Here is a 23,171-nt window from a genome sequence, read left to right as displayed (position 1 = left end):
GTCCTCTTATCTATGGAAAGGTATTCTATCATTAGACGCAGTCCAGAGAAGGTTCAGCAGTTTGGAGATATGAAGAGATTTCTTTTGAGCCAGGGTTGAGCAGGTTAGGCTTATATTCATTGAATTTTCGACAGGAGACCTCATTGAACCATACAACATTCTTAGGGGGCTTGACGACTGCAGTGGGGAAATTGTTGGAGTCTATAATCAAGAATAGTGTAACTGACCATCTTGAAAAATTTCAGCTTATCACCAAGTCAACATGAATTCATGAAGAATAGGTCATGCCGAAAAAAACTTTTCAGAGATTTTTGAAGGGGGTGACAAAGGCGGTGGACAGATGTGAGTCAATGGATTTCGTCTATATAGACTTCCAGAATGCATAAGATAAAGTTCCACATAAGAGATTGTTAGCTAAAGTGGAAGTTCATGGAATTGAGGGCAAATTACTGACATGGATAGCAAATTGGTTGAGTGGCAGGAAACAGAGAGTTTGAATAATGGGTAAGTACTCAAGTTGTCAGCATGTGGCTAATCGTATCCACTAGGGAACTGTGTTGGGGTCTCAATCATTCACAATATTCATTAACAATTTGGACAATGGCAATAAAAAGTAAAATATCCAAATTGGCTGATGTAATCATTATAGAAAGTGTTGATCACAGCATAAAATTACAACAATATATTGATCCATTTGGTGAATGGACAAAGCTGTGGCAGGCGGAATTTAATATAAGCAAGTGTGAGGGTTTCCAATGCAGACCGAAAAAGGGTAGATCAGGGAATTTTTAAAAGGAAGATGTTAATTACAGCAGATATCCAATCTGATTTGGGGATTCAGGTGCATAGCTCATTTACACGCCAAGATCAGGGGCAGAAAATAGTCGAGAAGGCTAATGGAATGATGGCCTTCACATCTAAAGGGCTGGACTATAGGGACGCAGATGTTATGCTGCAGTTATAGAAATTCTAGTTATACTCTACTTAGAGTACTGTGAGCAGATCTGGGCTTCACAACTTAGAAAGAATATTTTGTCCCTAGAGGGAGTCACACAAGGACGATAACTGGAACTCAGGATAATAAAATGTGAGGCTGGATGAACACAGCAGGCCAAGCAGCATCTCAGGAACACAAAAGCTGACGTTTCGGGCCTAGACCCTTCATCAGAGCTTTTGTGCTCCTGAGATGCTGCTTGGACTGCTGTGTTCATCCAGCCTCACATTTTATTATCTTGGATTCTCCAGCATCTGCAGTTCCCATTATCTCTTATAACTGGAACTCAGGAGTTAAGTTTTGTGGAGGAATTAGATAAATTAGACCTTTTGTTCTTTAGAATTTAGAAGGTTAAGAGGCAATCTAATTGATGTCTTCAGGGAGTGGCAGGTTAGACAAAGATAAGCTATTTCACAAGTTAAAGATTCTAGAGCTGGGGGTATAGGCTAAGAATTAGGGCCAGACCACACGGAAGAGATGTAAGAAAACATTTCTATATGCAAAGAGTAGTCAATGCTAATTCAATTGCTCAATTTAAATCTGAGAAAGACAAATTTTTATTAAGCAAGGGTATCAAGGGATATGGGCTCAAGGCAGGCATATAAAGTTAAGCCACTGATCAGCCATGAACTTGTTAATTCGTGGAGCAGACTGGAGGGGCTGAATGGCCTACTTCTGTTCCTATGTTCCTCAGTTGCTATGACAAAGTAGGTGCAGAGAGGGTGTTTCCTCATGTGTGAGAGTTTGGGTCCAGAGGGCAAAATTGCAGAGTAAGGAGTTGCCCATTTAAGGTAGAAACAAGGATGAATTTCTTCTCTCAGAAGATAATGAAACTGTGGAATTCTTTACTGCAGACAGCCATTGAGGCTGGGTTGTTCAGTATATTCAAGGCTGAGAGAAACAGATTCTTAATTAACAAGGGTTATATGGATATGGCAAAAAAGATCAACCATGATCTCCTTGAATGGCAGAATGGACTCAATGGGCTGAATGGCCTTTTTTGCTCCTCCATCTTAAGGTCTTATGGCTTTTACCTCAAAGGAACCTTATTGGCTGTAAGGCATTCTAAAGGCATGACACACGTTATATCAATGTAAGCTGTTCCTTGCACTAATCAGAAAGTACTATAAGCATGACGGGCCAGATTTTCATCACCTGATAGAGTTGGAAATGAAACTGGAAAATCTGAGATCTTGAAGGCTTTTTTCACTGTAAAAATGAATTTCTTTCCTGTCTCAACCCTGTGCCTTGTTGTCAGGCCTTCGGAGGATTGGTAAGGCCTTACATCACAACCCTGCAAGCACCTCTTCTGAGGCCGCAATCGCCATTGTAAGTTTTATTTGAATATCTTCCCCTGTACTACTTCCCTTTCCTGGTGCAGGCTAAGAAGTCCTGAAAAACTCCAGTATCTGCAGTTCCTGCTGTCTCCCTCATGAAATGTAGGTTGGCCATTATATTAGCTCTCATTGCTTATGAGTTGAGATGCGTTAGAATTCTTTTCCTACTGGAGTGTATTCAAAACTGACAACTAAAACACCAGTGATAATGGGAGCTGCAGATGCTGGAGAATCCAAGATAATAAAATGTGAGGCTGGATGAACACAGCAGGCCCAGCAGCATCTCAGGAGCACAAAAGCTGACATTTCGGGCCTAGACCCTTCATCAGAGAGGGGGATGGGGTGAGGGTTCTGGAATAAATAGGAAGAGAGGGGGAGGCGGTCGGAAGATGGAGAGAAAAGCAGATAGGTGGAGAGGAGAGTATAGGTGGGGAGGTAGGGAGGGGATAGGTCAGTCCAGGGAAGACGGACAGGTCAAGGAGGTGGGATGAGGTTAGTAGGTAGGAGATGGAGGTGCGGCTTGGGATGGGAGGAAGGGATGGGTGAGAGGAAGAACAGGTTAGGGAGGCAGAGACAGGCTGAACTAGTTCTGGGAGGCAGTTGGTGGAGGGGAAGAGCTGGGCTGGTTGTGTGGTGCAGTGGGGGGAGGGGACGAACTGGGCTGGTTTTGGGATGCGGTGGGGGAAGGGGAGATCTTGAAGCTGGTGAAGTTCACATTGATACCATTGGGCTGCAGGGTTCCCAAGCGGAATATGAGTTGCTGTTCCTGCAACCTTCGGGAGGCATCATTGTGGCACTGTAGGAGGCCCACGATGGACATGTCGTCTGAGGAATGGGAGAATGAGTTAAAATGGTTCGCGACTGGGAGGTGCAGTTGTTCGTTGCGAACCGAGCGGAGGTGTTCTGCAAAGCCGACCCCAAGCCTCCGCTTGGTTTTCCCAATGTAGAGGAAGCCACACCGGGTAGAATGGATACAATATACCACATTGGCAGATGTGCAGGTGAACATCTGCTTGATATGGAAGGTCATCTTGGGGCCTGGGATGGGGCGAGGGAGGAGTTGTGGGGGCAGGTGTAGCATTTCCTGCGGTTGCAGGGGAAGGTACCGGGTGTGGTGGGGTTGGAGGGCAGTGTGGAGCGAACAAGAGAGTCACGGAGAGAGTGGTCTCTCCAGAAAGCAGACAGGGGTGGGGATGGAAAAATGTCTTGGGTGGTGGGGTCGGTTTGTAGATGGCAGAAGTGTCGGAGGATGATGCGTTGTATCCGGAGGTTGGTGGGGTGGTGTGTGAGAATGAGGGGGATCCTCTTTGGGTGGTTGTGGTGGGGGTGGGGTGTGAGAGATGTGTTGCGGGAAATGCGGGAGACGCGGTCAAAGGCGTTCTCGACCACTGTGGGGGGAAAGTTGCGGTCCTTGAAGAACTTGGACATCTGGGATGTGCGGGAGTGGAATGCCTCATCGTGGGAGCAGATGCAGCAGAGGTGGAGGAATTGGAGTGGAAGGGGATGGAATTTTTGCAGGAGGGTGGGTGGGAAGAGGTGTATTCTAGGTAGCTGTGGGAGTCGGTGGGCTTGAAATGGACATCAGTTACAAGCTGGTTGCCTGAGATGGAGACTGAGAGGTCCAGAAAGGTGAGGGATGTGCTGGAGATGGCCCAGGTGAACTGAAGGTTGGGGTGGAAAGTGTTGGTGAAGTGGATGAACTGTTCGAGCTCCTCTGGGGAGCAAGAGGCGGCGCTGATACAGTCATCAATGTAACGGAGGAAGAGGTGGGGTTTGGGGCCTGTGTAGGTGCGGAAGAGGCACTGTTCCACGTAACCTACAAAGAGGCAAGCATAGCTGGGGCCCATGCGGGTGCCCATGGCCACCCCCTTTGTCTGTAGGAAGTGGGAGGAATCGAAAGAGAAGTTGTTGAGGGTGAGGACAAGTTCGCCTAGGCGGATGAGGGTGTCGGTGGAGGGAGACTGGTCGGTCCTGCGGGACAGGAAAAAGCGGAGGGCCTTCAGGCCATCTCCATGCGGAATACAGGTGTATGGGACTGGACGCCCATGGTGAAAATGAGGTGTTAGGGGCCAGGGAATTGGAAGTTCTGGAGAAGGTGGAGGGCGTGGGCGGTGTCACGGACGTAGGTGGGGAGTTCCTTGACCAAAGGGGAGAAAATCGAGTCCAGATAGGTGGAGAAGAGTTCGGTGGGGCAGGAACAGGCTGAGACAATGGGTCGACCAGGACAGCCACACTGAGCCCTGCCGCATCTTCACCATCCCCCGAGACCTCCCACTGACTGAGGACGAACGGTCAGTCCTAAGCAAGGGGCTCACCTTTGTCCCCCTACAACCACACATCAACGAACACCAGTCATGGTTGGACATAGAGCAGTTTTTCCGCCGCCTTCGCCTCCATGCTTACTTCTTCAACCGGGAACCTAACCCTCCCTCCACTGACCCCTTCACCGGCCTCCAAGATAAATCCTCCTCCTGGACACCACCCCCAGGCCTCCAACCCTCCATCGACCTCTTCATCTCCAACTGCCATCGAGACATTAACCGCCTCAACCTCTCCACCCCTCTCACCCACTCCAACCTCTCCCCCGCAGAACGGGCAGGCCTCCGCTCCCTCCGCTCCAACCCCAAACTCACCATCAAACCCGCAGACAAGGGTGGCGCAGTGGTAGTATGGCGCACTGACCTCTACATCGCCGAGGCCAAACGCCAATTCTCCGACACCTCCTCCTACCGTCTCCTTGATCATGGCCCCACCCCCGAGCACCAAACCATCATCTCCAACACCGTTCATGACCTCATCACCTCAGGGGACCTCCCACCCACAGCCTCCAACCTCATTGTTCCCCAACCCCGCACGGCCTGTTTCTGTCTCCTTCCCAAAATCCACAAACCTGCCTGCCCTGGTCGACCCATTGTCTCAGCCTGTTCCTGCCCCACCGAACTCATCTCCACCTATCTGGACTCCATTTTCTCCCCTTTGGTCCAGGAACTCCCCACCTACGTCCGTGACACCACCCACGCCCTCCACCTTCTCCAGAACTTCCAATTCCCTGGCCCCCAACAACTCATTTTCACCATGGATGTCCAGTCCCAATACACCTGTATTCCGCATGCAGATGGCCTGAAGGCCCTCCGCTTCTTCCTGTCCCGCAGGACCGACCAGTCCCCCTCCACCGACATCCTCATCCACCTAGCCGAACTCGTCCTCACCCTCCACAACTTCTCTTTCGATTCCCCCCACTTCCGACAGACAAAGCGGGTGGCCATGGGCACCCACATGGGCCCCAGCTATGCCTGCCTCTTTGTAGGTTACGTGGAATAGTGCCTCTTCCGCACCTACACAGGCCCCAAACCCCACCTCTTCCTCCGTTACATTGATGACTGTATCGGCGCCGCCTCTTGCCCCCAGAGGAGCTCGAACAGTTCATCCACTTCACCAACACCTTCCACCCCAACCTTCAGTTCACCTGGGCCATCTCCAGCACATCCCTCACCTTCCTGGACCTCTCAGTCTCCATCTCAGGCAACCAGCTTGTAACTGATGTCCATTTCAAGCCCACCGACTCCCACAGCTACCTAGAATACACCTCCTCCCACCCACCCTCCTGCAAAAATTCCATCCCCTATTCCCAATTCCTCCGCCTCCGCCGCATCTGCTCCCACGATGAGGCATTCCAATCCCGCACATCCCAGATGTCCAAGTTCTTCAAGGACCGCAACTTTCCCCCTACAGTGGTCGAGAACGCCCTTGATCGCGTCTCCCGCATTTCCCGCAACACATCCCTCACACACCACCCCCGCCACAACCACCCAAAGAGGATCCCCCTCATTCTCACACACCACCCCACCAACTTCCGGATATAACGCATCATCCTCCGACACTTCTGCCATCTACAAACCGACCCCACCACCCAAGATATTTTTCCATCCCCACCCTTGTCTGCTTTCCGGAGAGACCACTCTCTCCGTGACTCCCTTGTTCACTCCACACTGCCCTCCAACCCCACCACACCCAGCACCTTCCCCTGCAAACGCAGGAAATGCTACACTTGCCCCCACACCTCCTCCCTCACCTCTATCCCAGGCCCCAAGATGACTTTCCGTATTAAGCAGAGGTTCACCTGCACATCTGCCAATGTGGTATACTGTATCCATTCTACCCGGTGTGGCTTCCTCTACATTGGGGAAACCAAGCAGAGGCTTGGAGACCGCTTTGCAGAACACCTCCACTCGGTTCGCAATAAACAACTGCACCTCCCAGTCGCAAACCATTTCCACTCCCCCTCCCATTCTTTAGATGACATGTCCATCATGGGCCTCCTGCAGTGCCGCAATGATGCCACCCGAAGGTTGCAGGAACAGCAACTCATTCTGCTTGGGAACCCTGCAGCCCAATGGTATCAATGTGAACTTCACCAGCTTCAAGATCTCCCCTTCCCCCACCGCATCCCAAAACCAGCCCAGTTCGTCCCCTCCCCCCACTGCACCACACAACCAGCCCAGCTCTTCCCCTCCACCCACCGCATCCCAAAACCAGCCCAGCCTGTCTCTGCCTCCCTAACCTGTTCTTCCTCTCACCCATCCCTTCCTCCCACCCCAAGCCGCACCTCCATCTCCTACCTACCAACCTCATCCCACCTCCTTGACCTGTCCGTCTTTCCTGGACTGACCTATCCCCTCCCTACCTCCCCACCTATACTCTCCTCTCTACCTATCTTCTTTTCTCTCCATCTTCGGTCCGCCTCCCCCTTTCTCCCTATTTATTCCAGAACCCTTACCCCATCTCCCTCTCTGATGAAGGGTCTAGGCCCGAAACGTCAGCTTTTGTGCTCCTGAGATGCTGCTGGGCCTGCTGTGTTCATCTAGCCTCACATTTTATTAACTGAAACACCACCTGGGTTCTCTAGCGTAATGGTTTGAAGTGATTTAAATGCTCAGTTAATTATCATTACTCTGGACTTTCCCTTGCCCTTTTTTTCACAGTTGAAATAAACCTTATGATACAATGATCACCAGTCCCTAATCTTCCCCCACTGCCATTTAATCCACTATGCCCACTTAATTCAAGTGAACCAGATCCAGCATTATAATGCTGTGATGTTTCTTCGTCTAGTAGTAATATTACTCCTAATATTCTGTTTACACTGGTACTCTTCTCTCATGCTACATTCAGGTCCCGACACACTAGCCAAATTATTTTAAATTGTCCCTGATAGTATTGGCAATTGTTTTGCAAAACAAATTGGTTTTGGTTCTGTTTAGGTGCAAATTATCTAACTTGTGCAGGTCTCATGTTCCCTAGTACTGGTTCCCTTGTCCCAAGTCCCTAAAACCTCTGGCCTGCACCATCTTTCAAGCAACATATTCATCTGGGGTTTGAAGCAGCCAAGGGGGTTGTGTGAGTGCACAGAGGGGACATGGTGAGCGTGAAATGATGTGCAAGGCATATGATGAATTGGAGGCAGTTGAGAGCTTGAGGTTTAAAGGACTTATGAATGATATTGGTAGCTGGACTCCTGTCTCTATAAATCAAGATGTGCCTTCTAGTCAGCCTATCTCCCACATTACCTCCCAGCTCATAGGACCTAAGCCCTCTCTTGACACAAAATTATGGTTGCAGTAAAATTAGGAGAAAGGTTTCCCTTTCAGAAGCGTCAAACGGCCTGACTCACTTCTTCCCATTCTGACACAAAAGCCTGGTCCAAAAACCATAAAATTATTTCTCAGATATTTTAAGTGGTCTGAAAATTGGAGCATATATATGAATGAAGAACTGAATTCTACTTGATAATTAAACTTTTACTTTTTTGCAAATACATTCTTTTACAAAATATGTTCCTTTCTCATCCTTTTCCTTGATACTTTGTGTCATGTCAATATTCCGAATATTGCAAATTGAATTGAGAAAGGGCATAGTTTTACCTTTTGCTATTATCAATAACCTAAAAGCAGATGTACATTTTACAAAAAGACTAAAGGGATCAAATTTAAAACAATGAAATGAGGCAGAAATATAATTTATTGCAAGGACCAAACCAGTACTGCAAGCAAATAAAACCAAGTGTGCAGCAAACATTTGTGAAGGGATTAAATGCTCTGATCATTATCAGTGTTTCATAAACATTAGTGGCAGATATATTTACCTGTGCTTGAATTTCAAATTTGCTAGATTGCAGCAGGTACAGAGGAAGAAACAGCAAGCTAACAGTTGGCTATACTCACATAGACTCAGTTAGATTCACTTTCCTGCTCCCAAGACATGGCTTTCATCCCCCAGAAGAATGACACCGTAGTGAGCTACGTGGAATTCAGAAAAGAAATATTCTTTCCTCTCAACGACAACCTGTCTGCCATTGTGTTCAACCATTCCTTACAATTGCCAACGCTGACAATTTCAGGTGTGGTTAGAGTGGCCATCACCTTCTTCCTCATGATCTTGTCCATTACAGGCAACATACTTTTCCTGGTGAAGCTATCCAAACAGCATCAGAAAAAGGGATCACGGATCAAGTTGCTACTCAAGAACCTTATAGCAGCCAATCTGCTACAGACCCTGATTGTTATGCCAATGGATGGTGCCTGGAACATCACAGTGCAATGGTACGGAGGCGGATTCCTTTGTAAGGTCCTAAACTTTTTCAAACTCTTCTCCATGTACTGCCCTGCATTCATGGTGGTGGTGATCAGTGTGGATCGGTGTCTGGCAATTACTAAACCCTTGAAAAGTGCAACTGGATGTATCTGCACTGGAACATGTATGATCGTGATGGCTTGGTTCTTCAGCATGGTCTTGGCTTTACCTCAGGTGTGAACCCTATACTGATGTGTATGTCTTTAAGAATCATTGCTGTGTAGAATTTTATAAAGCATGATGAACATTTAAAGCTTTGCTGTTCTAGCTATATATATTACCAGATGATTCTGAAGCTAATTTTTGCAAGCCTAAGATTTAACTTTGCTATTTATGTTTGGTAATTATCATCAAATTGACGCAAACTGTCAGTCAGGTTAAGTCTATTATAACTTCCACAATGTCTTGTATGACATACCTGTATTCTATGTATAACCTTACCTTGTTTGCTTGTTTTCCCTCTAATGGTCTAAATTATGTACTCAACTGAGATAATTGATTGTATTTCTCGGTTGAAATTCTTTGAAAAACATTCTGGTATATTACACATGTAATCCTCATTCACGTGTGTGCCAGGGATCATACTCAGCTGATTCACCCATATCTGCAGACTGACCAGCAGAGGTGACCGGCTACATTTAGGAAAGAATCCCTGACTGATTTTGCATTGTTAATCCTGGAAACCTATGCCCAATGTACTGCCACAAGCTAATACCGCAGCCCATGAAATGAATCTGGAGTATCTTAGTCTTCATTTCATTGATCTCCCAGTTAATCTAGGAGTTGGGCTTTCACAACTTTAATCAAATGCAATTCTCTGCCACTTCAAAACTACAGTGAAATATAGTTTACTAAATACAGTTGGATTACTTCTGATGCTAGATGACTGAAATCCATCACAATAGACAATATTGCACACTCAAAACTGTTGCCTATAAAAATCTTAAGATATGGCAATTGACTACAAAGCCATTATTTGACCATTCCAAAACTGCTTAGGGAAATAGTGGTGAATGGTGCAGTGTCTAATTGAAAAGGGAAGGATAATTGATAACCTTATCAAACTTCAAAAGAATAAATCCATTGGCCTGGATAGAATGCATTTGCAGATATTGAGGAAAGGGAAAATATTTTTGAGGTACTATAGAATTATAAATATAAGAAGTGGCAGGCAGATGGTGTAATTCCTGTGTTTAAATACAAGTTTTGTATAAGTCCCTATGGTTTCATATTGTTGGTAGGAAAGGTAATGCAATCTTTATTTAAAGATGTAATGAGAAAATATTTTGAAACTGGAAATATAACTGTCAGATTTCATGTGGGATTAACCATTCGATTGAATTTATTAAATCCAATGTATAAGTAAAAGGAAAGCAAGCATCAGTTAGCACATCTTCCCTGAAGATTTTTCCTTAATAATCTCCAAGCAGCCTGCTTTTACCTTCTTTCACGACCCACAAACACAACCATTCAGCATACATGGGCAATATTCAGAATTGCTAAGTAACATTTATGTCACACAAGTGCCAGGCAGCAATCACCTCCTAGAAACAATAAAACTGCCTCGTTGTTGAATCCACCACTATCATCCTGAGGTTAACGTTGACCAGAAATGTAACTGGACTGAGCTGAAGTGAAACGCCTCCTGCAGAACCATATGGGTCACATATGTGGTCTTTCTTGATAGCGGCCCCCACCATATCAGATCCTGAGCAATCTTGACAAGGTACAGGCAGAATAAATGTTTCCCCATGAACGACTAGGATTTCAAACTTAGGGGAAACCAATTTAAGCTTAATGAGATTTTTTTTCTCATAGATGGTCATGAATATTTGGAATTCTATCTGGAAAGGCTGTGGATGGAGTGTCTCTTAACACTTTTATGCTAGATACATTCTCAATAAGCAAGAGTGTGGATGGGAATGTGGAATAATCAGATTAGCCATGATCTTACTGAATGATGGAGCAGGTTTGAGGGGCTAAGTGGTTGATCACACTCCAAGTTTGTTTGTTCAGAAGTAATTTCAATGTAAATAAGTGTGAAGAAATTTTTTGGTAGAAAGCATTAAGAGCTCACATACTTCTTCAAGCAAATGAGCCTGAATGAGTTAGAGATGAAGTACAGCTATATAAACATCAACAGCAGCAGTACTGATTTACAAACCCATGTAAAACATGATCAAATAGCAAGCTTAATTTCTAGAGGGATAGAATGATAGAGCAGAAAATATATTTAAAATTTATTTAGAACTTTGATTATACTGCATGTTGTTGTGGACACAGTTCTGGTTTGCATATCATAAGAAGCATATAGATGCAATGCAGATAGTACAAACAAATTTAAAGCATCAAAACAGTGAAGATAGACCAAAAATGCTTTGCTGCTTCTGTAGAAAAGAGAAGGATAAGAGTTGACCTGATTAATATTACAAAGTGTTTGATTACATAGACATAAAAAAAGTTGCTTCCATTTGTGGAGAAGCTGTCCAAAATATAAAGCTGACCATAATAAATTTAACTGGTAATTTGGAAGAATTCTCCTTACTTGAAGATAGTTAGGATATGGAACTTGGAGGTGATTAGCATTAATGCATTGAAAGGTGAGCAAGTTAACTGCACGCTGGAGAAAGAATTAAAAGCTTTCACTGGATTAGGTGAAGAGGGATAGGGGGAGGCTTGTATGGAGAATAAACAATACTATGGACAGTTGGCATAAATACCCTATTTCTATAATAAACACAAACTACTGGAGTTAATAAACATATCTGGTAGCATCAGCAGAGAGTGAGAAATAGAGTTAACATTTCAGGTTGATGGCCTTTCATCAGAATCCAATGGTCAGTTTCTGTTTAGTATAATCTTTATATCTCCCGCAATGGTGTAAGCAGGGAATTCCCCTGGATTTTGATTGGTAATCAATGAAAAAATTGTGATCAATGGCAAGTTCTTGAATAGACCCATTCACAAATACTTAACAAAGGTAATTGGAAAAGAAAACAATTCTGTTTCAAATAAACACCAGATACATCACAAGTTATTTATACCGTTTAAGATGTTTCAGAAAGAAAACATGTGGCCTGAAGTATATATAAATGACCTAGCTTCCTCTTGAGAGGAACTGTTTTACTAGCTCCATCCTTTTCCCATCATAACGTTGGTAATGAATATGTACTATTTCCACCAAGTATACAATCTAAAATGGGTATCCCAGGTAACTCCAGTTTCTCTTACCCAAATGCATCAAAATCCGTTGGTATCAGCTAACTCAGCAAAGATGCTGCAGTTTCTGCGTAAAATGCTACTCTCAGTATGATATTGTCTGAACGTTCCCAATGTGTAAGTACTTAAATCATATACCATGAAGACTGGGTTTTTTTTTGTAGAGACGGCTGTAAGAACGGCCCAGACCTGAAACACCAGCTTTCCTGCTCCTCTGATGTTGCTTGGCTTGCTTTGTTCATCCAAAACCACACCTTGTTACCTCAGACTCCAGGATCGACCGTTCCTACTATCTCTAACTATTTACCCTGTTATGAAATCTCATTTTTCTGGGTTTTGCTCTTACAGGCTATAAAAGAGGAAAAATATTCTACTGCAAGCAGGTTACTCGTATTTTGCTACCTGTCAAGATGAAGCTGGAATGTAACATACTGTGATATTATCTAACTATCTTAAAGTAACACTCCTTCTCTGGACTTGGATCTATGCAATGAAACCTGTGCCTCCTCTGTTTTCAGCAACTTGCTGCATATGCAGAGTCATTAAGGAATCAATAGAAGAAAATGTTTTCTCAATTATGTTATGTTTCAGGGAATGGTACAGCCTGTGTTACCTTGCCACTACCTCCACTCCATTGGCTCCTCCACTACCTCTGATTTGTCAGTTGTTTTTCTCATCCTGAATACCCCAATTTTTCTCCAACTAAATATCCGGAAGATTGATGAGCCTTTCCTCAGGCCTTGTCGTAATTCTGTTCCTAATTATCCCCAACTCAGACCAAACCAGACACTTTGCAACCTGAGATAAAACAGCGTGGAGCTGGAGGAAGACAGCAGGCCAGGCAGCATCAGAAGAGCAGGAAGGCTGATGTTTCGGGCCAGGACCCTTCTACAGAAATGGGGAGAGGGAAGGGAGCTCATAAATAGGGAATCCTCTCACTATTTATTTCTGAGGTCCCTTTCCCCTCCCCATTTCTGAAGTTGGGTCTCGACCCTAAACATCAACTTTCCTGCTCACTGATGCTGCCTGGCCTGCTGTGTTCTTCCAGCTCTACACTGTGTTATCTCTGACTCCAGCATCTCCAGTTCTTGCTATCTCCTTGCAACCTCAGTATCCTATTTGACACTGAGTTCAGCTTCCAACTCCATTTTTCTTAGACTTCAAAGAGCATATACTTCCAACTCTAGAATATTGTTATCTCTGCCTTAGCCCATCTGCTACTGTCTCTCTTCTATGCTTGTTAACTTGAGACTGGACTAGCTTTCCTCCCATCTCTGAGCCCTTTGCAAACTTAAGGTCATCCAAAGCACTGCTGTTCATATCCTAATTTACACCAAGTCATGTTTGTTCATCAGCTGTGCTCAATGACTTAAATTGCTTCTGAGTCCTCAGAGGTTTGAATCAAAATTTCTAATTTTTACATTTAAGTCTGTCATACGGTATCGCCCTTCCCTACCTCTGTAACCTCTTCCATTTCTGCAATCATCTGGAATCATCATAGAACCCTACAGTGTAGATAGAGGCCATTCAACCCATCAAGCCTGCAATGCCTCTCTGAAGATCATCCCACCTGCAAGCACCCTCCCTACCCCTGTAATCCCACATTTACTGTGGCCACCTCACCTGCCTCCACACCTTTGGACTGTGGGAGGAAACTGAAGCATCTGGAGGAAACCCATGGAGACAAGGAGAGAATGCAAATGCCACATAACCAGTCACCCAAAGCTGGAATCAAACCTGGGTCCCCAGCACTGTGAGGTAGCAGAGATAACCACTGGCTCACTATGCTCCCCATCCTGCATTCTTCTCATCTGGTCCCCTGTACATTCCTTCACTTCAGCATTCGCAGACAAATCTTTAGCAGAGAAGCCCCTAAGCTCTGGAATTCTTTCACAAAATTTCTTTCAAGATGATTCTTAAAATCAACCTAATTGGTGAAGCTTTTGGTTAGTTGTCTTCATGTTTCCTTCTCTTTGGCCAGTGTGTTAAAGGTTCCACATAAATAAAAGCTTCTGTTGAAGTTCTTACAAAATCATAAGATAACTATTGGTTTGAGGGCCTCTTGGCACATGTTACTTCAATCGTCCTGAAATACTATATGTGCATCCCACTGCAGAATCTCATTGTTTTATTTATTGTATCCTGATATTCTGCCTCCACACTATAGAGCTTTGCAGTTGTCATGGAGAAGATACACTCCATTTCTCTTTCCTTCCAGATATTCCCATCCTTCACTCATATGTGAAAGCACGAAGTCCTGCTGAAGTACAGTTCCACAAGAGCTTGCTGCACTTTCACCTCAAAATCTCTCCTACTCAATGAAGGCATTTATTTTGCTCTTCAACCCGATGAACCCCAATAATATAAGTGAATCATTTGAATCTGAAAGACTAGATTGGTCACGTCAGAATTTATTTGATCTCAAAATTTCTCATGACAAACATGTGAGCTAAATTATGATCAGAGATAATGGGAACTGCAGATGCTGGAGAATCCGAGATAACAAAGTGTTGAGCTGGATGAACACAGCAGGTCAAGCACCATCTTAGGAGCACAAAAGCTAACGTTTCAGGAAGGGTCTCGGCCCGAAATGTCAGCTTTTGTCTTCCTAAGATGCTGATTGGCCTGCTGTGTTTATCCAGCTCCACACTTTGTCAGCTAAATTATCTCCATAGGGTTAAAGAGACAGAGACAGGGATTGGAAATTGGCTCAAAGCAGTGAATAGTTGTTTTCCAGAGATGTGCAAATTCTACAAGGGGGTCAACTATATTAACAGCCTGGGTTTGGGTATGCAAGACATGATTTTGACGTGGTGCAGCTGGTATGAAACTTGGAAAAGTAATACAAAATACAGAGGGGGGGGAACAAACTTCATAACAAGGAAATTGCAAACAGATATGGTAAATCAGAGAGACATGTAAATGGCTTTGCCATATAGTGCACTTGTGTATACTGGAACATACCTATATTAGTATACAGGTCTCTGATCTTTGCATACAGAAGGTAAATGTACATACATGGTGCCTGTTTCGAAGCAACAAAGTAGGTGACAGCCACTCTGTGGTTCATTTCTCGGGACAATGCTAACCAAATTAGACTCAACCTGCTTGTTTAAGTTTTAAACAAAATTTGGCTGCTAACTGCATAAAGAGAGTTTGGGAGAGATAATGGGAACTGCAAATGCTGGAGAATTCCAAGATAATAAAATGTGAGGCTGGATGAACACAGCAGGCCAAGTAGCATCTCAGGAGCACAAAAGCTGACGTTTTGGGCCTAGACCCTTCATCAGAGAGCTCTCTGATGAAGGGTCTAGGCCCGAAACGTCAGCTTTTGCGCTCCTGAGATGCTGCTTGGCTTGCTGTGTTCATCCAGCCTCACATTTTATTATCAAAGAGAGTTTGGGAGTTAGCTTTGAATCATCATTAATTGGTGTAATTCACATGGCAACATCTCTACCATTCATAGAATAGTTGCCAACACCTCGTACAGTTCAAGTGCTGTTTTCTCTTTACTTTGGTCTTTCTCCTGAATTGTCTTGGTGAGTGCAAGATGAAAAGCATCAAGAAAAGATATATCCTTTTTCAGCAATATTAAAGTTCTGTAGTACCAAGTGACTTATCAGATTCTTGGCTTTATTTGTCATAGAAATGTGAGAGTTATAGTCAAAGTGCTATCACACTCCCCCTGCCCCAATTAAGAGGAGTTGCTGTTGGGGGAAAGAAATCTGCCCACTTGTGACCCCACACCAATATAGTTGAAGCTTTCACTGTCCTTCAAAGTGGCTTGACAAACTGTTTAGTATAGAAGAACCGAGCAGCTCCCCCACATTGAACTTCGAAAGTTGAAAAAGGAGGGCCACCACATTCTAGAGAAATTAGGAAGAGGATAATAAATACAAGTCTTGCCCAGATTTAGGGAGCAAATATAAGGAATTGCACTGTTTTTTATAATTGATTTTGTGTTTTTCTTTTTCATTCTTTTGTAGCTATTCCTCTTCAAAATGATCCATTACTCAGAACCGTACCCCTTCTCACAGTGCGCAACCCTTGAAAGCTTTCATGGAGAGCTGGACCAGAAATTTTACAACCTCTTCACCTTTGGATTTCTTTTTGTTATCCCTCTACTCATCATGCTGATCTGCAATTCCAGAATAATCATCACTGTGACAAGGGTCCTGAACCCAAAAGATAACCGTATGCTTGAAATATGTTTAGAAAACTTTCTAGTCACCTATTATCGAAATGATCCTATATGTTCCTAATTCAGAAAACGATACAATGTAATTAGTGCCAAGCATATTTCTGGGGTTAGAATATATTATACATCAGATTAAAGTAAAGTAATTACTGTAAATAACTTTAAGAAGTAGTTCACCATTGCCGTATAAGGGTTGTGATATACTAATGAGATTATATATCATCGCTGAAAGTGAAGCAAATTCACCAATGTAACCTCATGGCATGTTCAGTGACAGTGTTTTCTTTGATAAAATTAGTGTTTTCTGTACCCCTGAAGATTCTTTTAATACTTGTAGCCAGTGCATTGAGACGAAGAATACAAAACATTTGTTTGCTTTAAGTGGAACTTATACATACGTAAAGGTGTTAAACACAGAAATTTCTATCAGGCATACACAAAATGATGGACAAGAAAATATTTATCATTGTATCCAGGTTGCCTCGTATAGTGGTAGTGTCTTGTGTATAAAAGTATAGACACTCGCTTTCCCAACCTGTATCAGGAGACTGCCTAGGAGAGGCAAGATAAAAGATTTAAACCCCAATCTGAATTTCATCTCTGATCACCTGAGGCAACTAAAACTAATCCAACAGCCTTATATTTGTTTTTACTTAAAGAAAAATTGTATTCCTGAATTCAATAATCCTAATGCACACCGAGATTGTAACAGTGTAAAATTTAGCAAGGAGACAGAATTCCTAAAATGTGTATCAGATAACTTTGTTTTGATCAATATGCTTCCATTCTAATTAGAAAAGATGTACTAGATTTGGTTCTAGGGCATGAAGTAAGGCAAATTGAGCATGTTTCTGAAAAAGTGCATTTGTTAACTCATATAACATCTGGTTTAGAAAAGTTATGGAAAAGAACAAGGTGCAATCAAGTGTAAAAAAGAGTAAAAATAAAGTTGCCATAGTCCTGCTCTCTCACTAGTGCGAGAGAAGACTGGTGGTGGTTTAACTTGAGGGTTACTGCACCTCAGACAAAGGGCAAGGTTGAGAAAGTGAGACTTTCATAACAACTCGGCCAGAACGGGAATTAAACCCAGGCTGTTAGAGTACTTCTGCGCTACCAACTGGCTGTCCATCTAACAGAACCAACCAATCCTCACATGTAAAACTGCTTAACTAGGGGAGGGGTAACTTCATTAAGTTAAAAGGTCCAAGTGGATTAGAATTAAACATTAGTAAGCAAAACTGTAACTGTACAATGGGGCGTTTAAAAAGCAGATGATTTGGATCAATAGTGAGTGGGGGAATTTTCAATGAACATATTCAAAATCACATTAGATTAGATTAGATTAGATTAGATTCCATACAGTGTGGAAACAGGCCCTTTGGCCCAAAAAGTCCACACTGCCCCTTGGAGCATCCCACCAGGCCCATCCCCCTATAACCCATTTTTAGCAAGTATGGAGACTAAAAGAGTTAAACCAAGAATTAGATAAATACTTGAAAGGAAAGCAAAATTGCAGAACTATGAAAGAGAATGAGTATGTAGGACTAATGAAGTAACTCTCGTAGAGCTAACACAGGTAAATGGGCTGAATGGCCTCTTTATAGGTGATATTACATGATGCAGTGATGCATAAAGTTTTAGATTGTTCTCTTATGTTATGCCAAAACTTCATAAATCATTGTTTAAACCTCAGCTGCATTCTATTCACCATAACCTACAAAGGACGTACAAGCCTTGGAGATGATACAGAATAGGTTTATGATAATCTGGCCAAAGATGAGGAACTTCAGTGATACGGTGTGGCTAAAAAAAACTAGGGTCATTTTCTTTAGAGCACAGGACATTAGGAGAACATAACAGAGCTGTTCTAAATTATAAGAAGTTGGAAAAAGATATTGGCCATGATATTAGCAAGGAGTCATGAACAGAGAATGGTTAGGGATTGGTGTGGAATAACGTGGCAGAAGCCAGAAATGTCCAATTTTAACAAGGTTTGGCTCATTATCATTATGCCTCCAGATTTTGTACATTTTCTGCACATAAGCAGACTTGATGCGAACCCACATTCCACAATTTCCCCTCAACTATTTAAAAGGCCCAGTTCACAATAGAAATACAGGAGGAAGTTTGTTGATTTGCTTTATAATAGATAAACCAGAAAGTTAAAGGATGAGTAGAAAAAGAGAAAGGCCTTCAGATACATAATGGGTTGACTGCTGGGGACAGGAGCTGTAGGGAGGAATTGTTCTCAGTGAGTGGGTGAAGGACACAAGCTGCCACCACCAAAAGGCTCTTTTGGAACTGTCAGAGAAGGTGAACAGCAGAAATGTCATCCTAAATTCTTGGATTCAGTGCTGCAAGCAGTTTAATGACCTGACCAGGTTAGGAAAAGCGAGAACATAGCTTTTTTTACCCCTGCAACACAATCCCGCTCACCATATCTTGTCACTCCTTATTTCAGCAGCACTTTCATTAGAATAAATGAAACTGATTCAATGCACATCCTCTCATCTGCTCTCCTTCTATATCCTCATCTCCTGATTCCTTCTTATCAGTGCCAGTGACTCCAATCCTCATCGCATCAGTTTTGACTGTAATCACCTCCATTTATTGTCATTGCCCTGCCAGAAATGATAGCCCAATTGTCAAAGGCTTGCAATGTTACCCATTTTGCAGTTGCCTGATTCTTAACCCACTACATCCATTTGAATGCATGCATTGTACAGAATCATTTCTAGGGATTTATGCTGCATTGTTGGAGAAGAAAGTGCCGAATGCCACCCAGGGACCTTTGGGGGGGGGCCCTAAGGAATGAGCATCATTTCCCTTGTAGAAGAGAAGGTGCCCGTGGTCAACAGCATGACAAGCTGCTTTTTGTCATTTATGTTAATGATTTGAATGTGAATAAAGGAGGTATCGTTAGTAAATTTGCAGATGGCGCCAACATTGGTTATGTAGTGAAGAGCGAAGGCGGTTACCTCAGAGTACAACGGGATCTTGAGCAGATGGGCCAGTGGGCGAAGGAGTGGCCGATGGCGTTTAACCTAGATAAATGTGAATTCATACGCTTTGGTAGGGCAAACTAGTGCAGCACTTACGCACTTAATAGTATGGTCTTGGGTAGTTGTGCCAAACAACAAGACCTTGGAGCGCAGGTTCATAGTTCCTTGAAATTGGAGTCGCAGGCAGACAGGGTAGTGAAGATATTTGGTATGCTTGCCTTTGTTGGTCAGTGCATTGAGTATCAGAGTTGGGAGGTCATGTTGCAGCTATACAGGACATTGGTGAGGCCACTTTTGGAATACTGTGTTCAATTCTGGTCTCACTGCTATAGGAAAGATGTCGTTTAATTTGAAAGGGTTCAGAAAAGATTTACAAGGATGTTGCTAGGGTTAGAGATTCTGAACTACAGGGAGAGGCTTAATAGGCTGTGGCTATTTTCCCTGGAGCATCAGAGAAGGGACCTTATAGAGGTTTATAAAATCATAGGATGAATATTCAAGGTCTTTTTTTCCCAAGATAGGGGAGTCTAGAAATAAAATGTAAAGGTTTAAGGTGAGACGGGAAAGATTTAAAAGGGACCTAAAAGGGGCAACCTTTTAATGCAGAGGGTGGAATGTGAATGGAATGAGCTGCCAGAAGAAGTGATGGAGGCTGGTAGAATTAGGAAAGAAAAGTCAGTGATCTCAAGGCCAAGGGCAACTGCCACCCACAGGAAAGACTTGCCAGATACACAGTCGGAGTTGCTGCTCCAATACTGGGCTCATCAAGGACCCACAGAATACATGGGCAGTGACAAGCTACTACCTCATTGGACAATCATACTCATTAGCGACTAATTACTGCTACCAAAGATATCATTGTCCCTCCAAGAGATCAAGGAGGCTTCAATACCTGTTGGGTGGATAGGGATTTCAATGAACACAGGCCTGCCGTTACTGCCTCTTTTTTGCCATTCAACTGCCTTCTCCTCAACATGTCATTTGACCAACTTAAACATGTTTATGAGGCTCCTGTCTGTTCACAGCTGGGCACTCAACTGCCCTGTTAACAGTTAGAAGTCATGCTCTCTGATGAAGGGTCTAGGCCCGAAACGTCAGCTTTTGTGCTCCTGAGATGCTGCTTGGCCTGCTGTGTTCATCCAGCTCCACACTTTGTTATCTAGAAGTCATGGACAATAGTTTTGGATTGGGAAAAGGTTGAGCAATTTTTGCCTTCTTTTAGCTAGGTACTGATTTTTTCCCACCCACAGGATTGAATGTATGTGGATTAATATTGAGGCTCTTGTTTCTAACAGCAGGACAGTTGATAACGTATAGACAAAGATTTAAGATCATTGGCAAAAGAATCTGAGGGAAGTTGAAAGGAATATTTTATTTACAACGAGTTATGATCTGGAATGTCCTGTTTGAAAGAATGATGAAAGCAATATCAGTAATTACATAAAAATTTAATTGACTAAATACTTAAAACAATATGCAATTTAATATCTGCTGGAAATATCCAGAGCACTGTGAGCATCCTGGGGTTGATATCTGTCTAGGACGCATTGCAAAATGGACAGAATTGTATTAATAATGAGCTCTCATAAAATTGCCTCTCAGGTGAGTGGGCATATAATAGGGTAGCTTGTGTATTATAATTTGTTTTACTTTACCAACTTAGGAACATCCATTCGTCTTAACTGAACTGCAATATCAAATTGAGGGTCCTTTTTCCCATAGAGAATGCCAATTTCAATCAACTTAATCATTTCCCATATTAACCTTGTTAATGAGACAGTACTAACATTCCAACAATTCTGGGTCCTAGAAATGAAGGACCAAGGGAAACCAAGAAATGCCAATCTTCTTTGTCTTTTCTTTGTACAACCTTAAATTGTGTGTAAGCTTAGTGATGGTGGTGGCTAATGTCACTGCAAAGTTTGGGAAGAACAGAGCAGTCTGTGAAATCAATGGACATGCTAGAAGGTACAACTGCTTGATTTTATTGAGATCAGCTTGTTTTCTAGTTTACTCACACTGAGGACTATTCAACATCATTCCTCAGAGCCACCTTAGAACCATACAAAACCCCAGAGTAATATTTACTGTAATATGCAACTTAGCGTTCACTGCTGACCTCTACATTGCTTGATGGTGCTAAATTTTTGTAAATATTTATTTCACAGAGATGAAGCTGAGCCGATCCAGCAATGCCTTATCATTAGCTCGCAAGAAAACAATAAAAATGACAATAGCGTTTGCCACTTCTTTTATGATCTGCTGGACTCCCTACTACTTGATGGGAATTTGGTATTGGTTTGATCGCGATCTACACCACAAGTTACCTGATCCTGTCAATCACTTTTTATTTCTTTTTGGGTTACTAAATCCTTGCTTTGATCCATTTATTTATGGTTATTTTTCTCTGTAATGTATGCTTAAATGTGACATTTGTCTTTTAATGGTATTTTGTTAATCAGTTTTACTTTTATTGCTTTCATTCTCTGTGCAGTTCAGTTCCATTTCTCTGCTCAGTCACACAACCCCAGCAATACCGTGAAATCCCTCGCACACAGACCAACAATGTTGTGGCAATATCTCAGCATGTATACTATGAGATCTGGGATTTTTGACTCATGTACCAGCCAGGTCATGATAGTCCCACATTTCATTAGTCCACATTGTGATGACTAGCACGGTGGGTCAGTGGTTAGCACTGCACCCTCACAGCGCCAGGGGCCCAGGTTCGGTTCCAGTCTCGGGTGACTGTCTGTGTGGAGTTTGCACATTCTCCCTGTGTCTGCGTGAGTTTCCTCCGAGTGCTCCGGTTTCATCCCAGAGTCCAAAGATGTGCAGACTAGGTGGATCGGCCATGCTAAATTGCCCGTAGTGTTCAGGGGTGTGTGGGTTATAGTGGGATGGGTCTGGGTGGGATGCTTCAAGTGGCAGTGTGGACTTGTTGGGCCAAAGGTCCTGTTTCCACACTGTAGGGAATCTAGTCTAATCTATCTTGTAACATAAAGTCCATGTATTGATAATTCGTGCCAACAATTATTTAGGATCCAGCGTTTTTCAGTTGACTGCTTGTGTGGGCTAATTCACCTGGACAGCTATAAGGTTTTTAATAACTCTGCACCAGTATGCCAGACAAAAAATGGATGTCTCAGGGTTTAATGCGTTGACCACCTTGCAAACACTTACTCAGTAACTAATATGTTGCACTCACCATATTGAGACAACTTTACCTTTAAACATCCAAACATACGAAGTAGTAAAATATTTGTTATTTAGTTTATATATAAGGGATCGTATTCTCTTTGTAGGATGCATTTATGAAATTGGGTTATCATGTTTGAGTTGACCACTCGCTCCATGTTGTGCAGAATAATCCCCATGTTCTGCACAAAATACAAAGACAGAACAAAGTTGGAATTCTCCATCACACTTTGTGAATTACATCTGTGGCACTTCATAGGTAACCTAGTCCTAGGATATGGAAGCTGAGCATTCTGCAGTACAATAAAACGTAGAAAATAGTAACAGAAGTTGGCAAATTGGTGCTTCAAGTCTGCAGTACCATTCAATATGATCATGCTGATCATCCAACTTGGTACCCTGTTCTCACTTTCCTCTCTTCCATTTGATCCCTTTAGCATGGAGAATCGTATCTAACTCTCTTGTGAAAACAAAATATTTTGGTCTCGCCACTCTCTGGCTGAAGAAATTCTCCCACCTCAGTCCTAAATGACCCATGCAGTAACCTTGAACAATGACCCCTAGTTCTGGACATCCTGGCCATTGAGAACATT

General features: G+C 43.1%; 1 protein-coding gene across 1 annotated transcript; it reads left to right on the top strand.

The window, feature by feature from the left end:
* The first annotated feature begins 8,589 nt into the window (after positions 1-8,589).
* LOC125450687 (gonadotropin-releasing hormone receptor-like) lies at positions 8,590-21,793 on the top strand. The gene is made up of 3 exons (XM_048526741.1): positions 8,590-9,135; positions 16,167-16,374; positions 21,549-21,793. The coding sequence occupies exons 1-3, from the start codon at positions 8,590-8,592 to the stop codon at positions 21,791-21,793; spliced, it is 999 nt and encodes a 332-aa protein (XP_048382698.1).
* The last annotated feature ends 1,378 nt before the right edge of the window (positions 21,794-23,171 follow it).

Source organism: Stegostoma tigrinum, chromosome 3 (genome assembly GCF_030684315.1).
Source record: "Stegostoma tigrinum isolate sSteTig4 chromosome 3, sSteTig4.hap1, whole genome shotgun sequence".
Classification (NCBI taxonomy): domain Eukaryota; kingdom Metazoa; phylum Chordata; class Chondrichthyes; order Orectolobiformes; family Stegostomatidae; genus Stegostoma; species Stegostoma tigrinum.
The sequence above is the reverse complement of the archived record's forward strand: the minus strand, read 5'-3'. Positions and strand labels throughout refer to the sequence as shown.